The sequence below is a fragment of the Melanaphis sacchari genome, unplaced genomic scaffold (genome assembly GCF_002803265.2).
Source record: "Melanaphis sacchari strain LSU unplaced genomic scaffold, SCAv2.0 Contig79_pilon_pilon, whole genome shotgun sequence".
NCBI lineage: Eukaryota > Metazoa > Arthropoda > Insecta > Hemiptera > Aphididae > Melanaphis > Melanaphis sacchari.
The window spans coordinates 17,088-35,315 of NW_020271559.1; the positions used below are offsets into that span (position 1 = coordinate 17,088).

Here is an 18,228-nt window from a genome sequence, read left to right on the forward strand (position 1 = left end):
AGTAACACACATTGTTTTAAAATTACATAAAATAAAATAGTAGCTGAGGTGGATAAAACAAAATTTTTTGTGTGAAGCCAAATTAATAATTTGTCAGGGTAAAATGATTTCAAAACATTTTTGTATAGTATACACAACACTTGATGGTTAAAAAAAAAAAAATAGTTTTAAATGTTTTTAACATAATATGTTTGCTATTTTTTTTTTATTGTCAAAAGTCTTGATCTAAAATGAAAAACACTCAAACTTGTACAATAAACTACATGATAAATAAAAACAAACTAACTTTAAATTAATAAAAAAATCACAGAGACCCGTACATAATAATAAAGAAAACCTGCACTAGGCACATTATTAATTGTACCGTAGATAAATTATACAGCTAAAATTATTATCAATTATTATGACTTTTTTACAATTTGTATGATTATATTTGATTTTTCAGTAATAATAATAATATGTAACATATAACATTACGTTTCTATCAAAATGGTATATTATATTTCTAATTTTTGAATAACTCAAATAATAGAATAAATAAGTGAGTAATAATATTATCTTTTGAATAATTGTTTTGCTTGAATAGACGATATAATAGATAAAAGTATTAAAATATGAGAACTTTTATAATACTGGATTAAAATATTAAATTGATTAAAGATTTGTTGTTAAGATTAAAAAGTATTATTAATATTATCACCTTACTAAAGGAGAACTACTGATGAAGTAACCTCAATGTATTTATTTATATAAAGATAAATTATTATTATAAAATATGCTTTAGTTATTGCTGGTATTAATTAATAGGTAATAGCTACCAAATGTGTAACAAAAAAATGAATACATTATTATTGCACATTTTAAAGTTACGATTAACAATTTCTCTAAATAATTTAATAATAATATGGTGTTTTTTAAAAATATATTTCCTAATATTTTTACTAGTTAAAATAAGAACTAAAAATAACTTCGAACGAATTTCGTTAATGCACAAAAGTTTATAATTTAAACACAAATATAACAACAGAATATTGTTTTTATAAGCAATATTACCTTTCAGAATTGTATTATTTTGACTAGTTCTGTGGTATGTGTGATTACATGTTTTTTTAACTATTATTTTTTTATAGTAAATCATTTAGATTTCAACATTTGAATAACAGTTATGGTTGCAATAAATCTAATCATTCAAATCGAATACCATCAATGATACCTGTCCGGCAGCTGTCTGACTTTCATTGAGCCGTCAGCTCCACACGAGAACAGTCTCGCCGACGAGTCCACTTGTAGCTGCGTGACGCCTTGACCGATATGCTTGAAGAAACTCGAACGAGCGTGTTCGGCAGGGAATGTGTACATCAATTGATGCGTGGATAAATTCCAAATCTGAAAATAAAAAACAAAAACAAAAACACGGTTAAAAAATTGTTCTAACCGCAAAGGCAATGACTGTAGCGCGCGAGTTTACTTTGATGTCTCCGTCTGCTGCTCCGGTGCAATAAAATTGTTCGTGCGGGTCGATGGTCATACATTTGAGACACGAATCATGACCTAAGTAGCGGTGTTTTATCGAACCACTACCGCCGCGGACGTCGAATATGCATATGTCACCTTTTCGTCCTCCGGTGACTATCACTTGATGCTGTGGAGCGAATCCGATACACGTTGATCCTTGCTCGTGGCACACGAATGCTAACGACGAAAGCAAAACACAAAAAAAAAAAAAATCGCAAAACAAACATTTAGTCGAGTTATTGGTTACGTTTTGAGTGCGATGTTTGAATAAAATATGTTTCAAAATAGTATTATTGAATTATTACCCGTAACTAGTGACTTTTTGTGCGGTAACAGTGTGTCCCACAATGCAACGTTTCTGTTTTCAGACGAATGGCCGGTTGTAGCGATGAGACTGCACGAGCCGAGGAACACAAAGTCACTGGTAACTTTATTATGGCATTGGAATGTCTTGGGAAAAACATTGTATATGATTAGAATATTAAATAGGTCAAATTGGTCGACTTGAAAAGTCTGGACTTTTTTTTTACAATATGACAAAAAGTTTGAGATTATATTATTTTGAGTCGGACAAAATTTGAAGAAAATAGAAGTTATTCAATTTAAAAAAATTAAAATTTTTAAAAATAATTAATTTTTAATACTCTATTACGATATATAAAATTTGATTATTATTCTTTTTATTTAAAATGTATAAAATATAATAAATTATATCAAGTCCGAAACTAATCAATCATTACCAAAATTATTATTTATTAATTATTAACCTCTTAAAAACAATATTTTAATTTTGTACTTTCAAATTTTGAATTTTGAAGTTTCAATTATCATTTTGTATTAATTATTTTTAAAATTTGTGTAAGGAACAATAATCTAATAATATAATATAATAGAAAATAAAATAGATGTATAATAAGTCATTTCATGAAATTTTAATTTTGTGAATCGAATAATTTGTGTTTTTGGACTATTTGTTTGACAGTAAAAACATATTGGTTAGGAACATTTATCCGACTTTTCATCCAGGATTCGATCAAATGACGTCACAGTCGCAACACCTCTTGAATTTAAAATTAAATCTGACTGACGCAATTGTACTACACTTACATAAAATGGTCTGTAGTTGGATGACGTGAGACCGACGTTGAACAGAGATAAATTTCCGTCGCCATCGGCTACACCGAACTTGTTGCCGTGTTGCGAAAACCGCACCCTCGTGACTTTAGCAAACGTACCGGCTGCTCGAGGTTCGGCCACTGTTTGTTGGTGACCCCATTCCCAAATATGCACCGAACCGTCTTGTGAACCCGTCAAATCTAATCGAAATACATTCGTTTTAAATTATTTACTTTTCTATTATACGGTTAATCGAAAATGTCACGCGAATAAACCGTGTAATGATTTACTAACACACAGGTAACAAAGGATGTGGGCATATCCTCCGAATGTTGTCCACGCGGTGTTTCATTACCTAAACAAAAAGAGTGAAAAAGTGAGAAAAAAAACAAGCAAAAATCAAATCATAGTATTAGATAAATAGGCAAAAATATAAATGAATAAAATATATACATATATAATATATACATGTTAAGTATTATGGTTAATGATATATTTTTTACAATGTGTATGTACAACGTAAATGAAGTAGGTATGTATATTTTTTTATTGTTTTAAATATAACAAACAGATATTATATTAGCTAACACTTCTAGATTATTATACATTGTTGATTGTAACATTTCAAGCATCATCAAGCGACACACAAAAAAATCTTGTCTATTCTACAAAAAAATAAAAAAATAAAAACAGAAACAAAATCAAATAAAAAATCCAAACAAGAGCAACTGTATAAATACGATTGCTCAAATCATGTCGAAGCTCTAAAATGCGCACATATAAAATCATAATAATGGAGAAACACGCAGTTTTAAAATTGATTTAAAAAAAAAAAATGTATTTCATCAAATTCAACGCACCGGTCTGAGCAGGAGTCGACTGCGGTCACAGACAAACTGACAGAAACGTGGGTCGTGACAACCGGGGAAATTCAGTCCCTTCATCTGATAGCAATGTGACACACAATAATAATGACAATATTTTAAAAACAAATGATGTATTGTTAAAGCATTTATGCAATTCAAGTAATATTATAATTTTAACTGTGTTTTAGAGATAAGCCTTTGGGGAAAATAAATAAAATCAAAAACAAATAACAAACAAAAAACAAAACAGGCGTACCTCTACACAATATTATAACATTAATATTATTAATGATATTTAATTATATACAATTTTTAGGCAAGTATACATTTTTTTTAAAAGTAAAATACATAAGTTTTTTTTTAAATATTATGTATGAGTAAGATCAGTGAAGTCTATGTTTGTAAATTAATAAATAGATTAGAATAAATAGCTAAAAACAAAATGTAAAAGTGAGAGGTAAGTGTTTTTAAGTTTGTAAGCGTTTGTTCAAAATTTTGATAGCTCTTAAGAATTGGGAAGCTTAAAGTATACAAAGCTTTGTATTCTGGCACCTGAAGATATTTGTTGAGAAAATTTAAAAATGATTATTATAGATAATAGATCAAATATATTGTACACAGAAGAAAAACACGGCAGATGGTAATGTAAGCCCACGCTCGCAACAATTAATAGCCTCTTACCGACATAATATTTTTTGAGCTTTTTATTGCTCTCGTCCCTCCGTCGCTGTAACTTTGTATGCTCTTTTGTTGTACCTTATTACATAGAAAACAAAACATTCACATACTGCACATAACGCTTTTGAATTCACAATTACTATACAATTTAATTTTACTCTTTAGCCCCAATAATCAATGTAATCTTCCATTTGGATAGAAATAGAATGTTGAGAGCTAAAGTACAATGATGACTTACCACAGATGCTCCTCGTCCAGTCTGGCTAGCTAATCCAGTTACACTAGGACTCGTAGGCAGTGGATTAACAATAATGGTACCAGGTGATGTTTGAAGAGGACGATCAATAGAAGTTTGAATTACCAGGAAACTAGATGGTTGATGCTCATGATCTCTGTTAATTTAAATCATGGAAAACAAAAGTAAAATAAATGTATATTTTGTGTTAATTAATTTTGATTTCTTGGATTAGTTTGTTCTCTAATTATAATATATTTATAAGTGTATTACTAACCTAGAGAGATTAACAAGGTCAAATTCACATTCATCTTCTAGCCAAGAAGGTGATTCAAGTAATAATGATATGTCCATTTCTTGTATCTCTCGAGGAGTTGCCAGTGCAAGGAGACTACTGTTTGCCTGCAGTAAAAATGGTTTAGAAAATTTAATTTAATTTATTTGAGAATCTAAAATACTTACTAAATTAAGGCAAAAAGCAGATATTGAATCTTGTTCTTTATGAATAATTCTCACAGGATCGGGCAAATGTGGATTGGGCGTATCACTTCCAGAAGATGATTTAACTTCTTGATTCATAGTTGGTAGAGTAGAACTTCCAGCTGCACGTGGTTGACGACTGAATATACTACGAATGAAAAGATCTTGAACAAATTCTTGACGAACTAAAAAGTTCCATAATCGTCTAGCTGGAGCTGCAGACCCATGGCGAGGGCTAAACAAAAATGTAATTAAAATACAATAAATACATTTTTACAATGTACTCACTGGAATGGAGTATTTGATTTGTCCAAAAGCGTTCTATATTTATTAATTGGTGGGCCTGTGGTAGCTTGTTCTACAAAACAACCAGGTATGTAATCAACAGGCGGAGGTCCTTTGGATTCTAATTCTTCCTTTAAAATCTCTTGCCATTGGCTAACTGCTCTGAGAGTGCCATGAATCAATGGACTGCTGACTGGTAGTTCTAAACATACAATTGTGTATTTTAGTATTAATTTTAATTGTATAAATTAATAGCATAATCCATTGACGGAAGATTTTGAATTTTCAATATTATTTTGTGTTTTGATAACTACTAATTATTTTAAATGTTAATTCTAGTATAGCTTCTACACATTTTATATAATTGGTCATACTTAATAATTAAATTAATAGTATAAATATTCAATATCTTTGATTACCTTGGAGATCAATGGCTGCAACAGTAAGGAATGCATGCAACTGCTCCTGGACTAACTGCATTATGGCTAGTCGCATTACCATCCAAGCATAACTGTATGGATTTGAGTGTTCAGTGTTTTCAGTTTTATCAGTTTTACTTTTGTTATCTTGTGTATTGTCAAAAATGTCACATTCTTCATCTTCATCTTCTGATAAATCAGAAACAGCACTGTCAGCTGAATCATAATCTACATCTTGTACTTCGGTTGCCAAATTAGGCTAAAATAAATATACACATGTATAACATACACAAAAATTGTAAATAAATATGATAAAATTCAAATGGGAAAAATACTATAAATGTCCTTACTTTGTTCAAAAAATATGATATCATAGACATTTCAGGAGGTACAAAATGTTCTCTGTAAGTTGGTTTATCTTCTTTTATAGTAGGTGTACCAGGAGAACCAACAAATTGACCAAGGAGTTTCATATTTAATCGTACTTTTTGTTTAGTTAAGCTCGTAACAGCTGTCCATACACCAATATCGCTGCTTGCACTATTTTCTCGTTCTAAGCTATTAGGCTATAACATAAATATTTTAAATAATTTAGACTCAATCAAATATTTGAACTAAAAAAAATTATAAATTTTACTTACTCTACTTTTGGGAGCTGTAGGTGCAACTTTTAAAAGTTTTTTAACACCACCTCCAAAAAGCGTGCTCCATGTATTTTCAGAAAATGTTTGTCCTACTAATCGGTACAATATGTGACAATCACATGTGGCAAATGCATACACTAATAAACCCATATAAGTAGCAACAAAAGCTTCACATAGCAAAGTATTTAACTTCGGTGCGTCCTCATCTTTATCATGTGCTAATAATGCCCGTAGGCTTGAAACTCCAGGCCATTTTGAAGGCGGGGTGGTCACTTTGATTGGCTCATCTATACTGTAGCGACGTTTTCTATTTTTAGCTGCAATGAGATGACTACAATATGTTGGATTGTCAGCACCAGATTGATAACTTTCAGCAATTGTGTCGCTATCACATAGGGATTGATAAAAGCAAGCGGACAAAGCCACTGATAGATCCCTCAGAACAAACAAATAACTAAGATCCATTCGTGTCAATAATGGGGGACATCTAATATCAATGACCGTTTGTAACATATCGTGTGCTTGAGCCTAAAGTAACCATATAATCAAATATTAATAAATTATAACTTTTTTTTTTTTAAACTTTATTTAAAACTATAAAAAAACTATATTAAATAATTTACCTGTAGGTATCGAACGGGATCGGCTATCACAGTCTTGTTACAAGCAACACTTGCTGACAATAACGGCAAAGTAGTGGGGAATGGCAGAGGAGAGAGTAATTGTTGTTGAGTTTTTTCTTGTTGTAATTCTTGCAATAGAAGAACTAGTTCCATCCTAACTGATGCCAAACCACCACCTCCAGCTCCGTGCAAACTACAATAGCTTAGTAATGTTCTCAAAAGGGTTTCATTTTCTGTGTTGAAAATGTGAACAATGTATAAATGTCAGGTTTTTAATATTTTATTTGATAACTGATTATAGTACCTTTGAGCCATTTTTTTCTTCTAGCTGCTCTTTGAACCTTTGCTTCAAAATCGATTTTCTCAGCAAGTAAAATATCATGCAAAGTTGGTTTGTCAACAGAATTCTTTAGTGTAGGTGTTGACGTAAATTCCCGATTATCTAAAATTGATGTTTCAAGGCCTCCCTCATCTATATGAAAGATATTTTAAATATAAATTTATTTACAGACATGCGAGAAAATCATGATAAATTACATACTGTATACTTACATTGAACAATCATTGAATCTTTGGAACTATAGTTGCATAAGTGTCTTAAAGCGTCAACTTCTCTCTCGAGCCACAAGTAAAGATGATATCTTAGCTCTCCACCGTCCACTTCGTATCCAGTAGCCAGAGTAGATAGTTCTTCCATAAGTATTTTTAGACAAGCAACAAATTTTAGCTGCTGTGCCATTACATCGAGATTGCATGCTTTTGAATCGGATTTTGATTTTTCACTTTCCATGGACTCTTGTTTAGCAATTTTCTTTGGTTCTTCCACTGTTATTTCATCATCATCATCATCATCGTTATCGTCGTCTTCTTTATCGCTCCACTCTAGTACAAGCTCGTCTGTAGGTTTCACTACCGGTGTAGACCAATCTATTTCCTCAGCACTCACGGTATGGTTTAAAACAACATCAAGATTGACAGCTTCTGCAGGTTTTTGCTCTAAGTCATAATGTGTTAAAATACCAGTATCTATGCGAATGTCACGACTTCGGGTGGGCGTGCTGACCAAACCTAGACACAATATTGGTAAATTATTAATAAATTGACAATAAACAACAATAGCAAATAACTAAAAATTATTTTTTAGTATTTTGTATTGTACGATTCAGTAATATTTGTATAGGTATTATTTTAACATTGTTGAATGCATTGTCATGTTCCTGTTTTCCTGTTAAATGATCAAGAATGTCTATCAGCATAATTGATTGATGGAAATTGGAAGGTATGTGTGTAAATATGTTAAATTATGTACCTACTACCTAACTTGAAATTATTGACTACCTATATAATGATCATTATTGGGGGCCTCAGAAGTTGTACGAGTTGCATATGTTCTATATGCTCTCGATTTATAGCAGACCAATTAAGAAATCTGAAATTACGATGATATTATGGTAAGTTTAAAAATTGAAAATTGAAAACGCATATTTTGCATAATATTTTGTCTATTTTAGGGAAATAGTGCACATTTCATTAATTTTCATATGTATTTAATATACATATGATGTAAAATATTGATTATTTTTTTTAACCTACATATTTTAAATAATATTGAGTATAAAACTTAATATTACGTATTTTACGCACCTAGGCATTTATTATTATTGTTGTGGTCGAATTATGACAACGGTGCGATGTGCATTTAATTTATCAAGATATCAAAATCTTATCTTATCATCGATAAATTATAAAAAATCTATTTATTATTTATTCGTTAGTAAATATGATTGGCATTTAATAGTATAATTTTTCAAAAATGTTTTTTCAATTTAATATTTTCTTTGTGAATATTTTGTCTATTTTAGATCTTATAACTTCCAAGCCCTAGTTTTATCAATATCAAGAGGATATTATACGTATTAAGATTTATTATTTTTTTATTTTATTTTTTATGCTTAACATACTAAAAGCAAAAAAAATAAATATAGATATACTATATAGTTTACATTGCTTTATAAATTATTAAATTTCAAGTGACTATTTTATGTGATAATATTTTCCGTTTTCTTTCAATTTAGATTTTGGGACATAAATCGATTATTTGAATGTGTTTCGTTAATATACGAATAAACAATGTATCTATATTTTTGCGCAGTACTATTGCACGCTACAGTTATACAAAGAAATATAGAAAAAATACTAATTATACTTAAATTAAATATTAAATAAACTAGATAGTTCCATATTAGTCATATAATTACATATAACTTCAGTTTGATTTCCATTGAAATAGATATATCGTAAATATTAAAAATAATTGTTTATATTTATATTCCTATGAACCTACAGAATAATATGATATTATGACCCACGTATAGGCGAATGACGGTTACGTCAATCTCATCTAATGACAAAAATATGTATGTTGTATGTACAGTCAAGTATATAATAAATAATAATTTTTACAAATGATTTAACACTTAAACGATGTGAATGATATTAGCTACCAACAAAATAACAAGTAAAAATACATTTATTTTTTTACCAGCACTTTCTGTTTCGTTAAATTATAAACTACCTAACTAGTGATGAAATGACGCTAATCAATATTTAATTGTTACATATCACATAACATATATAGTCGTAATCCGTAAGTATATAAAATCTATTTATAATAAAAGTTTAAAAAAAACACTTATTTTGAAAATCAATTTTTTTTTTTTAAGAATACCTAAGTATTAAGAAACCAAGTATAAAGTTCAAAATACATAAGTTCCTATACATATAAGTATATAGGTATTCAATAATAATTAGAGTTTAGTAACAATGATAATATCTATAGAAAAAATAAAAAAATAAAATTAAGAAATATTTTTAATGATATAATTCTAAAATTAAAATCAAAACGAATTTTAAAAATATGGAAGTTTTACTTTTATTTATATACATTCATATATTTTTGGTGATGGTTGATTGAAATTTAATATTACTACCTATGTGTTATTTTAGTCAATACTAAGGAGAATGTGTAAAAAAAAACATTGAAAAACTGCTGTAGTCTTGTAGATATTGATCGAACACAAATATGTTAAATGGTAGTTCATAAAATATACATAGTTGTTAAATTAATGATCCAATACTATAAGGTCATTAGGTCAAGCGTTTGATTCCTACAATACATGGGGAGGGAATCACCAGTTATGTTTGATAGAAAAATGAAATGCACGTGGAAGGGTTTAAGTTTGCAAGAACCTCTCCATACATTATAGCGATAAATTATTAACCAGTATATTATAGTATACCTACATAGGTGCCATCGTATTCGCATTTAAATTATACTTGAGAAACAGTAATAGAAATCAATCTAAGTTTGTAATATCGTAGCGATTGATGAACTATCCGTTTCGTTTCAACACATTAGTTTAGAAAAATATTATTATGTGGTAAAGATTGGTGACTACATTCACTTCGATCACCGATATCGATATGTGCCTATATATTATGATTGTACAGCTCCTATAGATTATTAACGTTATAATGACGTAAGTACTAATAACTTAAGACCAATAAAATCCTACTACAACTACTACACTAGGTAACTGAACACTGAACAGTCTAAAAAATATTCAGACCGACTTTAAGTCTATTTACTTAAAAGATGCATTGTAAAAATGGTTTTAAATTCTGAACTTAATATAATACATGGGAATATTATATTTTTAAAGTATTAATATTTTGTTAAAACATTTTCTTGTACTCATACGTACATATAAATAATATGAATACAGGAATGTAAAACGATATCGGAATACACGTAATAACCGCAATTAGTTATAAGTCATTAAAAAGCTTCTGTGTTTACGAATCAATTTGCCTATTATATAACCGTAGTAAATTAGAGTAATTAAATTATTAACTTATCACTATATACTAAAGTAATTAATTTAAGAAGCTAAGCGGAGCGATTTGAATTGTATTGGTTTAGTTCAACAATGATGTATTTTTTTTTAATCTTTCATCATTCATAGGATACAAGAAGTAATATTGTTCTGATTTTAAATTTTGATAAAAAAAAAAAAAAATAAAAAAAATAACAAATACTCTCAAATATTCGGAAAAAAAATGTTGTATACTTAATGTTTCTTTATAAGCGTTTGAAAATGAAACGCTAACAAATCCTAAAATTTGAAAATTATTTTTATGTAATTTTTTTAAGATATTTGAAGTTAAAATTTTGAAGAAATTTAATGTTTAAACTAAAATAAAGATTACGAGAACTTGAAACTTTTTATCAGTTTTACACACGTCAAAACCTCCATATATTATTTGGTTTTTTGTTACGTCGTTAACATTTATAACTTATACTTTAACAATTTAATCTAATTCAATTATTAAAACATAATATTATCTGTGTTTTTTTTCAGAATTTGTTTTTAATATTTTAACTTTTAAAAGTTAAATATTGTAAAAATCAAATTTACTCAAATATTTAAAATAAACGTCTGACAAATTAGATAATATTATTTTTGTAATTGTCAGAATACATAATTATGATACTTTAATTTTAAGCATGTAATCAGTGATTACAATAAGTGAATCACGAAGATGGATCTTACATTATTTTATGTGTTAGACGTAGAAAAATGTTACATGATGCATTGATATGCCATCTTAACGATTAGTAAAACGAAATCTCTACACATACACATAATTATAAAGTATTTTTGAAACGTTTAAAATAAATACCTATGTTAATATCGTTTTGATATTGCATAATAAAACTTATAATTATAATATTATAGCTGTAATTATTGGGATATCGTTCCAGGTTAGGTAAGATTAGGCCAGTTTTAAAATAACAGGCATATGAAATATGATAAATAAATTATGAAATTTATCATACGATCTCCAAGTAAATATTTATAACAATGCTTTAAGTAGGGTATTACTTTGAAATACATCAACTATAATAAGTAATTTTAATAATTGTATAGTCGATTTGTGTTCAGCATTTTTGTTTTAGAACAATAACCAATACTAGAATCGTAACAACGTTAAATTATAATGTTATTGCTATTATCGTTAGTTATTACTTATTATAATTAACATCGATAAATGTATAGCATTTAAAACCAATGCTATTACCAGGCCTGTATTTACAAAAATTGCCATTAAGGGCCACATATAATTTACCGCCCCTTAAAATAAAAACAAAAATATTTTAATTGATATTACACAATTGTAGTAATAAATAGTTACATTCGAGTTGATAACGAATAAAAATTTTATTATATAGGTACATTCAAAATCTATTTTGGTGTAATTATATTATTATATTTTATACTATTTTTTTGTATATTATTATATTTATTAGATAAAATGAGCTACAAATAAATTTTACATTTTTGACCATTTCAATATTTGCCGCCCCTAAAACTAATTTTAACATTGCTGCCATGGGCAATTGACCCTCCGAGCCCCCCTTAAATACAGGCCTGGCTATTACTGAATATAATTTTATTGATAGAATACGTTTTGTATATATTTTTTATTTTAAAATAACATTTGTTTTGATAAATTTTTTTAACTATAAAATTATATTCCAAAATATTATATTACAGTTATCGTTTATACTTGAATACTTTTTTTATGCCGTTATAAATACTATACTGATATAATTAAAAAATAGTTCAATTTATTTTAGTGATAATAAATCATTTTTGCTTTTGTTGCAATAACTAATAATTAATGATGGAAAGTTTGATAATTAAAAGATATAATAATATTATATATAATAGTACGTGATAAGAGAAAGTAGGTGCAAGTTAGTTTTTAATGAAAAATCATATACCATTATTATATTTATTTGACTAAGTATATTCTCATATAATTTATTAACTATAAGAATATAAAATTAAAATCTCAATAGTATTTTAAAATATTATTATTAGGTCCGTATTAATATTTTGAAAACGTTTTTGCATAAAACCGTTTAAAGTTTGATTTTCATTAATTTTTAACTATAATTAAGTATTATATGTTTGAATACACCAGTGGTACAAAAATTCTTAGTGGCATAAACAAAGAGAGAGGCATCTGGGTCACTTACTTAGGCTCCACCTCGAAATGACAGGTGTAATTAAATATTTTAACAAAGCATAAATCATTAATATATTAATTATAATTTTCATCGTTTCATTATTTGATTTAATACATAAATATTAGCTAATATGCATTGAATAGCTTTTAAATTCAAATATTTACGAATATTTAAATCAAAGGAGGGGGAGCATATTAATATATTGTTATAGAATAAAAATAATAACTAAATATAAAGAAATATATCAGCAACGAGTAAATTTGATACCTAACAATAATGAATAATTAATGATATTGATAATGGTTTAGGGTAGAACATATTATTATTTATGATCTTAGGTAAGTACTCTACGAGGGAAGCCATAAATGCTGTACCCAGTAATTCGTTTTTTATTAGTTTTGATTTTTGAATTAATTTTACAACATAATTCACCGTTAAGAGGATGTCAGTGCACTATTTGTTTTCTCTCTCTGACCAACGTATAACATAGAAAATTTGAGTTCAGTAGAACCAATAGCCAAAAGGTTAAAATATTAAAGATGATTGATCAATATCCAAACTTAATGTAAAAAATATTATCTGTGTGTTCGTATTTTGGCTTTTAAGATATATAAATTTGAATCACAAGAAAGTAAAAAAATATAATTTAGAAGTTTTCATACGTATATCACACAAAAATTTAAATACTGTGAAAAATTCAACGTACAATTACAGATAATGTACATAACTTTAAGTTTGATAACATGTCAATTTATTTTTATACAACACCTAACAACATAATACAAGGTTGATTCTGTTAAATGCTTAAATACATACTTTTTGTGTTGGGCTTGTGATCAAGATAGAAAACAAATAACGCGAAAATACAATATTAGGAACAACTTTAAATAATACGAGTTTTATTTAAATAATACAGAATTGTAGTAGTTTTCCTTCCAAATGAAACTAGTCGCTAATAAAAATTTAGTAATTAATTGAATCACCAACAAGGTCATAACATGATAACTATACACTAATTAGTTGCAATTAATAAATTACTAAAAGTTTCTTTAAATCTAATTTTATGTTATAATTTCTAATATTATGGTGATTATTTAATTTAAAATCAAATAAAATATATTTGATTATTCGACCAAAGTAAACACTTCATTGGTCAAAAATGAATCGTGCAAATACAAAAGGTATGTTTTTAAAATTTATCTCTGGGCAACTGTGCAAATATTTAAAGTGAATTCTTGTTAACAATTATAATTTATAGAGAATTCTTTTAATTTAAAATAAATGGATGTATAATATGACATTTCCTGTAATTTCATATAAAATCACTTTTTCATTTTAAAGATATAATTAAACTAATTTAATCAGAACAATTATAGAAATTTAAGATACTAATAATCTATAAGCAAACGAAATTATAATACGGAGTACTAAAAATGATGAGTTTTTAAGGGTAATTATTTTTTTATTTTACAATGGGTATTAATTATTCAAAACCTCAGTGTATTATCAACTTGTTAATTTTTTTAAATTTAAAAACAAATCTTATACGTCAGAGGTACGCAAGACCAGTTATATTCAAGGACAAAGCAGTATAGAAGACACGTAGAGTTGACTTCCAGAGGTAGTCACATAAACGAGGTCGAACGGTGAACAGCCACTCTCTAATATGATGTTCATATAATATGTAATATTAATCAAATAATTTAATATAGTTTAATTTATGCGTTGTATACTTAAAATTTTTAGTAAAAATATTCGCAGAGTTACAATTTTTTTTTAACAATAATGATAACTTTGGAGAAATATTTTAAAGTTAGTGCTCAGCAAGAGTATGAAAAAAATCCACAATTATCTGCCGCTGACGTAGAAGAGCTTCTCAAGTGGAGTGATGAAAATATAAATTTATATGGAAAATTGATTGGTGAGTGTTTAAAATTACATTCAATTTTTAAGTTAAATATAAAAAAACATCTCGTTTTTAATATATTATTTTAACTCTTTGTAACTAATATTTAAAAAAAAGTGCTATTAAGAAAAGTCGTAGTAGATCATATCAAAAGTTAATGGAAGAAATCTATAAAAAAATTAATTTTTAACTATTAGGTTAAGGTCAACAACGATTTTTTTTATAATAAACTTTATATTATGAAAAAATAAATAATACATCGTTTACATAATAATAAAATGTTTTTAATACATTTGTAAACAATAATTTAATTAATATTTTATAGTATGTACTCATGAATATTTTTTTTTATGTTAAAACACTTTTTCATATCATACATTATGCCGAGCTTTATATAATAACATTTTAGCACGTACAATTTACCATAATGTACTTTACTAAATATTTTAAAGGACATTTTAAACAATCATCACTTATTTTTTATTTTTAGTAAATATTATTTATGACACGTACCAACTTATATTTATGTGTAATTTCAATTTAATCATCGATTTATTTTTGAGTATTAGCTAAAAAATTTCGATAAATTGATTTTGTTGCCAACTTGTTTTTCTGTGAATATTTATCATAGTTAAGATCCAGAAAACATGAATAAATTGGTAAATATTGAATTTAACCTGCTATACCTATACATTTAGTATTTGTTTTTGATATATTAAGTATTAACATTTTTAGATTGCTAAATATTTTCAATAATAACACATATAAGAAAATTAACATCTTATTATTTTCTACAGATATTCAGATTATTATGTTTTTGCACGCGTGTGACTACGATAAAGAGTATGCAAAAAAGGTAATTAGCCAGTGCTATAATTTACGGGCTAAGAAATGCGCACCCTTCTTTACGGCAAGAGATCCCGCTCATCCTTTCAATCAAAGACAATTAGATGTTGTGTAAGTAAACATGAATTGTCCATGAGAATTGTTTTATTTTGATAATTTATGCGAATAATAACCAAAGTGCGTTTGTTATTCAGTAACATAAACATAATTCCCGACGAAGAAAATCGCTACGGTTATATATGGTCGCAGTTGAAAATCATGGATGCTTCAGAATATTATCCAACCGTAGCGTCAAAACTAACTTTTATGGCCATCGAACTCGATCAAATAGAACACGGTACTAAGTCAGGGTACAGAATGGTACTGGATTCAAATAATTTTGGCTTAAGTCACGCATTACGTTACTCCCTATCAAACGCAAGACATTTAATGTTATACGTTCAGGTAAAATTCGATCGATTTTTTTTAAGCAATTTGATTTTATACTTGTACAATTTATACTTTTAGGAAGGTACGCCATTTGTGATCGATAAGATTTATATTCTCAACGTCACCTCGGGAACTGAAAGAGTATACTCAATGTTAAAACCGTTCATGAGCGCTTCATTAATAAATAAAGTAATATACGAGTATATATAAACTTAAGTACATACATTTTATAACTGTCTAAGTCAATAAAATTTATTTTTATTACAGATTATAATAAAATCAGTTTCAAAGACTAGTGAATTTATAAAAACATTGCCACAAACAATTGTGCCGAAGGACTATGGTGGCCTTGCGCCGATTATGAAGGAAACTAATGGTAAATTCAAGTTTTTCAAGTTTTAGTAAATATTGTGGTAAACATCTATTAACAAATATTGTTTTAATGTTTTTAGAAATTTTAAAACAAAGACTTTTGGATAATCGCAATTACTTTTTGGATGAAGAAAAATTTAGAAATGGTAGTGTTAAAGATGAAGTAAATACAACAATTATTGATGAAGATGAAAATGTACATTCTTTTAAAAATTTAAGCATTGATTAAACTTATTTAAAGTATATTATATTTTTCTAACTTAATTATTTCATCTAAATGATTTAAATTCATAAATACTATAAAAAATATTGTTACTTATTGAGAAAGATGTGTTTCATTTTTTTAATGAACATTTAGCTGTTTTGTATATTATGTATGTAATAAATTTTTATGTTGTAATAAAAGGGGTCTTAAATTTATAAATCAAGGAAGTTAAGTATTATAAAATTTTTTTTTTTTAATTTTATTTAAATAAAAAAGAAAATAAATCTTTAATTTAAATTTTTGTAAAAAGTGTGAAAACAATTTAAAATATTAGCACTTGGTTAAGATGTATAGAAAATTTACATAAGTATATAACTTAACACATTTTTTATAACAACTTTTTTTCAATTTTATAGGTTTTATGATTATTATAAAATTATATTTTTTAAAAATTCCAGTATAAAAATCTTAATAATTAATATATTATATTAATATTATATATTATTAATTTATAATAATTATGATATTATATATTTTTAATTATCAAACAATTAAAAAACTATAATTTACATGTAGGATTATTAATTACAACAAAATTTGTAGAAATCTAAAAATTAGATTCTTAAATTAAAATATTGTTTAAAGAACATTTTTGATAGGTAAATAAAAGAAAAAAATATATTCCAAAAACTTAGTTTCATTTGTTTTGCAAGGTAATTTAGATATTCATTTCTAGTGATTTCTACATATAATAGACAATCTCACCAAAATTCAAGTAAAATACCCCTCAACAGTCCCTTACTGGGTTCATTTTCTCTATTTAGAAACTAAATATAATTAGGGTTTACCTATTTAATAATAGTAAAGAGTTTTACTGTTTATTCCTATAGGCTATAGCATTAGAAAAATGATCTACCTATTTGTTTCACTACAACAAAACTATAAAATAATCGTCTAGATAGAGGTTCAAGTCTTATAATTTAAAGAAGGCGTAACAATATTTTCCCAGAGTCTTAATGGGCTAGTATACACCTGCCTCTCCTACATTATATTTTGGTTAGTTGGTAGTTATATAAAATTAGGTAGATTTTAAATGAATGATAAGATTCATCATAGATAAAAACATTATGATATATCATATACTTTTCAAAAACTACTTATACACATTTTAGACGATAAAAAGAATTTTACGTAGTTTCAGCTTGAAATTTTTAAATGTATATTGTATTAAATGACATATCTAATCTTTTTAAATGGGTTAAATAATTTAATAATAATGATTTAGCATAAATGTACTCACTATTAGATTGTTCCGTAGAAGGATCCATTATTTTACTTGGTAATTTTGATAAAACTTCAAGAGCAAGAGCAGGACATCCTGCTTTAAAATGGGCATGTGCAGTTTTGAAGTATAATTGTCTTTCTAATGGAGAAATGGAATCTTCTAACATCAACTGAAAAATATAGTACATGATAAAATCTGATTTCAAATTCAAATATAATTTTTTAGTT

General features: G+C 26.9%; 2 protein-coding genes across 2 annotated transcripts in view; one reads left to right on the top strand and one right to left on the bottom strand.

Moving 5' to 3' along the window:
* Positions 1 to 817: 817 nt before the first annotated feature.
* The window catches only part of LOC112601488 (dmX-like protein 2), a 29,932-nt gene continuing 12,521 nt past the window's right edge, over positions 818 to 18,228 (bottom strand). Inside the window, 18 exon segments of the mRNA XM_025349143.1 lie at positions 818 to 1,386; positions 1,469 to 1,692; positions 1,821 to 1,965; positions 2,623 to 2,831; positions 2,926 to 2,986; positions 3,492 to 3,575; positions 4,179 to 4,253; positions 4,414 to 4,567; positions 4,688 to 4,812; positions 4,873 to 5,125; positions 5,179 to 5,377; positions 5,595 to 5,853; positions 5,945 to 6,160; positions 6,236 to 6,766; positions 6,862 to 7,094; positions 7,166 to 7,333; positions 7,414 to 7,929; positions 18,017 to 18,170. Coding sequence (XP_025204928.1) covers positions 1,189 to 1,386; positions 1,469 to 1,692; positions 1,821 to 1,965; positions 2,623 to 2,831; positions 2,926 to 2,986; positions 3,492 to 3,575; positions 4,179 to 4,253; positions 4,414 to 4,567; positions 4,688 to 4,812; positions 4,873 to 5,125; positions 5,179 to 5,377; positions 5,595 to 5,853; positions 5,945 to 6,160; positions 6,236 to 6,766; positions 6,862 to 7,094; positions 7,166 to 7,333; positions 7,414 to 7,929; positions 18,017 to 18,170 — 3,804 coding nt within the window. The 3' untranslated portion in view covers positions 818 to 1,188.
* Positions 14,724 to 16,770, top strand: LOC112601489 (alpha-tocopherol transfer protein-like). The gene is made up of 6 exons (XM_025349144.1): positions 14,724 to 14,879; positions 15,662 to 15,821; positions 15,905 to 16,154; positions 16,218 to 16,328; positions 16,407 to 16,515; positions 16,592 to 16,770. Exons 1-6 carry the CDS (start codon positions 14,744 to 14,746, stop codon positions 16,738 to 16,740), a joined length of 915 nt encoding a protein of 304 aa, XP_025204929.1. The 5' UTR covers positions 14,724 to 14,743; the 3' UTR covers positions 16,741 to 16,770.

What these genes read in the sequence shown, in the direction of transcription:
- LOC112601489 (XM_025349144.1), top strand. Translation starts at nt 14,744, where the DNA reads ATGATAACTTTGGAGAAATATTTTAAAGTTAGTGCTCAGCAAGAGTAT. An exon ending in CAAAGACAATTAGATGTTGT is followed by an intron (nt 15,822 to 15,904) that starts GTAAGTAAACAT and finishes TTTGTTATTCAG; the next exon opens with TAACATAAACATAATTCCCG. An exon ending in ATTTAATGTTATACGTTCAG is followed by an intron (nt 16,155 to 16,217) that starts GTAAAATTCGAT and finishes TTATACTTTTAG; the next exon opens with GAAGGTACGCCATTTGTGAT.